Raw genomic sequence first — 5955 nt, 5'->3', positions numbered from 1 at the left:
TAATATATTTAAATATAATTACAATAATTTCTGAAGAGTTTCCTTTCCTGATCAGTGCCTGAACAGGATTGTTTTATCCTGGATTCATCTCAGGAAGCGTTCTGGACCAGAAGACAGAACCGTTCTGGAGTTTTGAAGCTGCAGATGGGAGGAACGACTGCAGATAAAAGAAGGTCCTCTACCGTCCACCAGGGGGCGCAGCAGCGCCTCCACCTCTCCTCCGTCACACTGATGGATGCAGGCAGCTCTCTTTAGACTCGATCCTCACTGAATTTCAGCTGTAAACAAATAAACTGTCACTGCGTTCCTTAAAGTCAGCAACCTTCTCAAACATTCCTCTGAAAACCAGGAGAGAAATGTTCCTTAAAAAATAACCGAGGAATTTCATTTGATTCTAGTGGTTGTTAAATTTCCGTGATGTCCGTGAAGGCACCATTCACCTGTCAATCAATAGGCTCACCAATCGTAGTGAAGCCTGTGAGATCCCCTCCTGTGATTGGCTGGGACGCAGGAGGGTGGGTGCTTACTGTGTGTGTGTGTGTGTGTGTGTGTGTGTGTGTGTGTGTGTGTGTGTGTGTGTGTGTGTGTCTCTCTCGCTCTCTCTCTCTCTCCATTTGTTCTTTAACTTTCGGTCCTCGGTTCTGGAAACGAGCTCGTGACTTTTTTTTTTTCCCCCCACAGATGAAACAAGTCAGACAGGAAACAAGCTAACAGGAAGCACCGCCAGTCATTTCCTGTTTCCTTCACAATAAACGAAGGGACCCAGATCATTGTCATCCGACCGCTGGAATCAGAGGCTCTGCCTCCACCTGGCAGTAAAACGTCTCTGCTGGTTTCAGCCCTAAAGAGGAGTGAGAGGAGTGAGAAGAGGCAGGGCGGCGAGCACAGTGACGCTCCTTGTTACTGGATCCTGATCTGAAGCGGTTGTCTAGTACGCAGGATAAGGACGTGTGGAAACACCGCTGTGACTGACTGATCCTTTAATGACCCACGTGTTTCATATCCATCCTGTTTTCATTAGAAAGCTCGTCACAGTAATCGCTTCATGTTCGCCTGCTTCGTCTGATACAAACAGCAGAGACGATCAATAAATACAAACAGATCAATAGACTCCATCAGTTTCTCTCCACAGGAAGGCGAATCCTCCAGACAGCTGCGTTCGTTTGTACTCCCAGCTGAGCCGCTAATCGAACCCTGTAGCTCCACTCGGCATTATTTTGAAAAGCCCTACAGGAAGTGGGCGGTGCCCTGGTGGAGCTTGACTCCAGCTGGGTGGAGAGAGGAGCTGGGCTCAGACTCAGCCAGTCGGTCGGTGTGTGAGGATGTGAGGAGGCGACGGCGGCCGGGGCCACTTCCTTCGCTCACTGGGGCAACAGGAGGCAGCGGAGGTCCAGGTGAGTCCCTGATCCTGGCGGATCGGTCTGGGTTCTGCTGACATCCCATCAGGATGCTTTCATTCGGCTGCAGGAGCTTCTGTGACTGCTCTCAGTGCTGCCTCATCTCCTGCGTTGTCATGTTACATGTGCGGGCCTGGCGGTCCGGTCTGGTCCGGTCCGGTCCGGTCTGGGGGTTCTGCTCTGACAGATGTGTGGAGCTTCACTGGATCTCCTGACAAACTGCTGCACCTGCTGCTGCGCTGGACCGGAGTTCAGACCGTCCGTCGGCCCCTCCCACGGGGGACGTCGATTTCATGTCAGTCCACTGAGGACGAGTGAGCGGCAGTTTCAGGGGTGGGGTCTCCTCACCCGGCTCTCCACAGAGCGGGGCCGGCGAGCGGCGCGGGGCGGGAGCGGTCGCTCTCACACACTCCTGAAAACACGACGTGTCACCACATCTGGACGGGCTTCACATGTGTGAGGCGGCGAGGACGAGGCTTCTCCCTCATCGGTCCGGCAGCAGAAGTCGGTCCATGTTGCCAAGCAACACGTTCTCTTTCTGTATGTTAGAGCGAGCCGCTGACCGGCTCGGTGCGAGAACCCCGGGTCCTGCCCTTCATCTTCCTGAATAGAAATCCTGCAGGGCTGTGCTGATGCAACACGTGCCGCTCTCCACCCTGCCGGGATTTTACTTTCTAATTCCTCGGTGCAGGAGGAAGGCTGAGGACGTGCGGACTGAAGGGAGACGGGACGCTTCAGTCGACTGGCGCTCCACAAAGCTCTCAGTCCCTTCCATTACAGGTTAGTACCTGGAGCCAGGTATCTGGAAACAGGTTAGTACCTGGAACCAGGTTAGTACCTGGAACCAGGTTAGTACCTGGAACCAGGTATCTGGAACCAGGTTAGTACCTGGAACCAGGTATCTGTAACTAGGTTAGTACCTGGAGCCAGGTTAGCATCTGGAACCAGGTACTCTTCCAGTACCAGCTCCACTGCGGTTTGAAGCGACCTGAACATGTGGCGTCGGATGCCAGCTGGCCTCTGATTGGTTTGCAGTGATTTTGCGATGAGAGAATCTGAAACACGCACAGCGTCTACATTTTGATCATGATGACTAGAAGCTGTTGGCTCCCGTCGCCGTTGGTCCAGTTCTTCCCCTCTCGTCTTCAGCTGGATTCTGCTGAGCGGCCTCTCCGGCCCGTCTGGACCTTCCCAGCGGTTCATCTCGTCGCCCCCGACCTCCGGCTCTCTGTTTACCTTACGGCAAACAAAAAGCCACGGAGCGAGCGGCAGGTACCCCGTCGGCCGGATGGCCACTCTGCCCCCGCTGAAGAGGCTCTATTGTCATGGAAATGAGTGAAACTCGTGGTGGAGTCGAGCGGAGCTGAATGTAGAGCTGTGTGATGAGGATGAGGATGAGGGTGAAGATGAGGATGAGGATGAGGGTGAAGATGAGGATGAGGATGAGGCTGAGGATCAGGGTGAAGATGAGGACGAGGGTGAAGATGAGGATGAGGATGAGGATGAGGATGAGGATGTGCCGTCTGCAGGCAGACAGGATGTTTGTGTGCTTTGGCTCACTCTGCGTTGTGTCTCCCCTCCAGCGCCTGCTGCGGTCCTAGAGAGGAAACCCTTTGAGGGAAGACTTGGTGACGGCGTTGTGCGCGGCGAGGCGCCATGGGGAACGGACTGTCGGACCGCGCCTCCCTGCTGCCCTGCGTTCCCTCCTTCAAAGCTCTGCACATCGTCATCCTGGGCCTGGACTGCGCCGGGAAGACCACCGTGCTGTACCGCCTGCGCTTCAATGAGTTCGTCAACACCGTGCCCACCAAGGGCTTCAACACCGAGAGGGTCAAGGTGCCTCTGGGAGACCGCCGCCGGACGGCGTCCTTCCACTTCTGGGACGTGGGCGGCCAGGAGAAGCTGCGGCCCCTGTGGCGCTCGTACACGCGCTGCGCCGACGGCATCGTGTTCGTGGTGGACTCGGTGGACGCCGAGCGCATCGAGGAGGCCAAGACCGAGCTGCACAAGATCACGCGGCTGGCGGAGAACCAGGGCGTGCCGGTTCTGGTGGTGGCCAACAAGCAGGACCTGAGGAACTCGCTGAGCCTGGCGGAGATGAGCAGCATGCTGGCCCTGGGCGAGCTCGGCGCCGCCACGCCCTGGCACCTGCAGCCCGTCTGCGCCATCATCGGCGAGGGTCTGCAGGAGGGGCTGGAGAAGCTGCACGCCATGATCACCAAGAGGAGGAAGACGCTGCGGCAGCAGAAGAAGAAGAGATGACTGGGCGCCGCCGCGGGGCGGAGTCTGTGAGCGGGCCCGCGGCCTGCTGGATCTTTGTGTTTACTGCGAAGGAAACGCGGCGTTCGCTGGATCTGATCTCTTCACCGGAGCTGTTTGTTCGGGTTGCGTCAGGCGACGGGCGGCGGGTCGACCTGTTCCTGTGGGCTCGCGGGAGGTGAAGGGTCAACCTGCACAGGAGCCTCCGTCACCACCGACGCCGTTTCCATGTTTACTGTTCAGTCTCGTGCTGCATCCCGTCACCAACAATCAAAGTTAGTATTTTTCTACCAAAGCTCTGAAGTTTACATGATGTGACACGCAGAGACCTGATTCCACAGAAAAACACTGAATCACTTTAGCTTCGAGACAATATGTGAAGCACAGAGACCGCCGGGTCTCCACCCACAGCTGCAGCCACACAGCCACTCCCAGTCCTCCTCATGCTTCAGTCAGTCAGAATGAGCGCACGGTCACAACTTCTGCTGAAGCTACATCTTCAGTTGGAGATTATTCCCTTTTCGATGAGCTTTGCTGATGTGAAGTTGATTCACAGTCCACCGCCCACCTTGGAAGACTTTATCAAGCATTAAAACAGCACCTGTTATCAAACAGTCAGAGAGAGGCGGCGATGACAGGACCTGCAGGCCGGTTCCACGTAAAGACGCTGGCTGGCCTGTCAGTCTGATCAGAGATTTACCAATCCTGGATGAACCGTTGGAACGAGATGCTCAAGTACAGTGAACCGGATCACACAAAGCCGAGATGCTGGTTTCCTGTTGTTTCAGTTTCAAATCCACAGAAAGGACTTTTACAAACCTGCAGAACTGTTTTTGTCGCCGCTTCTCTGTGTTTTGTTTTACTTTTTAAGGTTTTTTTCTCACAGTTTTCAGGAAAACAGAAAAAAAAAAAACCTTGGTCTGTTTGGCTAGCAGCAGTTTGTTCTTGTTGTAGTGGACTCTGTTGGCGTGGATCCAGGACTGGAACCGGGTCGTGATGTGGTCCGGGCCTTGGCTCCCTGAAGCCTCAGGGCTGAAACGCTGAACCGATCCCAGACTCCACTGCTCCTGTTTACCGTCTTTAACCTGCAGCACTTTACTGACCACAGTGTCCCCAACTGTGAGAGGAGGGAAGAGTGAAGACTGGATGAAAGACTCGACCCGGGTCCGACTGCTGGTCGCCGGAAAGTCATGCTCCCCGAATGCTGCTAAATGCTAAGCTAACGTGTGTGTTGGCAAACCATTGGTGTGGGCGAGAGAATGAGAAGAAGGAGTGTTTCTGCTGCTGTGTCTCTGCCGTCCTCCAGTGGTGTAACCATCGTACATATTGTGATCAGACGACAACAGAAACCACGCTGTGTTGACTTTATTAAACTTCCTCTCTGCACACGAGCCCATTTCTTTCAACCAGCAACAGTTCGGGAAGTCTGTGGAGGCTGAGTGTTTGTGCTCAATCAGCTTCAAACCAAAACTCTTTACTTCAGTTACTGCAGGATTTATTGAGACTCAACAGTGTTTTCTGCACAAGCATGAAATAAAGCTAAACTATTGAGAAGTCATTTCAGAAAGGCTCAAAATCTGTAACTTCAGCCGTGTGTTACGATGTAACTTCATGCGTTTTACAGCATAAATACATGCATGTTACAGCGTAATTTCATGCGCGTTGAGTGCAATTATATGCATTACAGTGTAATTGCATGCGTGTAGTATAATTAGATGCATTACAGCGTAATTACATGCACGTTACAGTGTAATTACACGCGTGTCAAGCATAATTATATGCATTACAGCATAATTATACGGAAGTTGCAGCGTAATTATATGCGTTACAGTGTAATTACATGCGTGTTAAGCATAATTATATGCATTACAGCATAATTATATGCGTGTTACAGCATAAATATGTGTTACAGCGTAATTATATGCGTTACAGCGGAATAACATGCATTAAAGTATAATTACATGTGCGTTACAGCGTAATTATATGCATTACAGTGTAATTACATGCGTGTTAAGTGTTATTATATGCGTTACAGTGTAATTACATGTGTGTAGCATAATTATGTGCATTACGATGTAATTACATACGTGTTACAGTGTAATTATGTGCGTTAGTGTAATTACATGCGTGTTACAGCGTAATTATAAGTGTTAGCATAATTATATGCATTACAGCGTAATTATACTCGTGTTGCAGCGTAATTATATGCGTTACAGTGTAATTACATGCGCGTTACAGCATAATTATATGTGTTACAACGTAATTATATGATTACAGCAGAATAACATGCACTAAAGTA

General features: G+C 51.8%; 1 protein-coding gene across 2 annotated transcripts; it reads left to right on the top strand.

Annotated features, from left to right (window-relative positions):
- Positions 1–1261: 1261 nt before the first annotated feature.
- On the top strand, positions 1262–5042 carry LOC115409667 (ADP-ribosylation factor-like protein 4A). Of its 2 annotated transcripts, XR_003934010.1 has the most exons (3): positions 1262–1394; positions 2981–3931; positions 4611–5042. XR_003934010.1 is itself a non-coding variant. In XM_030120930.1 (2 exons), the coding sequence occupies exon 2, from the start codon at positions 3054–3056 to the stop codon at positions 3657–3659; it is 606 nt and encodes a 201-aa protein (XP_029976790.1). In that variant the 5' UTR covers positions 1262–1394; positions 2981–3053; the 3' UTR covers positions 3660–5042. The 2 variants fall into 2 exon arrangements, 1 of the variants encoding a protein (XP_029976790.1); XM_030120930.1 differs by having other exon boundaries at positions 2981–5042.
- Positions 5043–5955: the final 913 nt, after the last annotated feature.

Source organism: Salarias fasciatus, chromosome 22 (assembly GCF_902148845.1).
Source record: "Salarias fasciatus chromosome 22, fSalaFa1.1, whole genome shotgun sequence".
NCBI classification, from domain to species: Eukaryota; Metazoa; Chordata; class Actinopteri; order Blenniiformes; family Blenniidae; genus Salarias; species Salarias fasciatus.
Note: the sequence above shows the minus strand (reverse complement) of the source record. Positions and strands in the feature narration are given on the sequence as shown.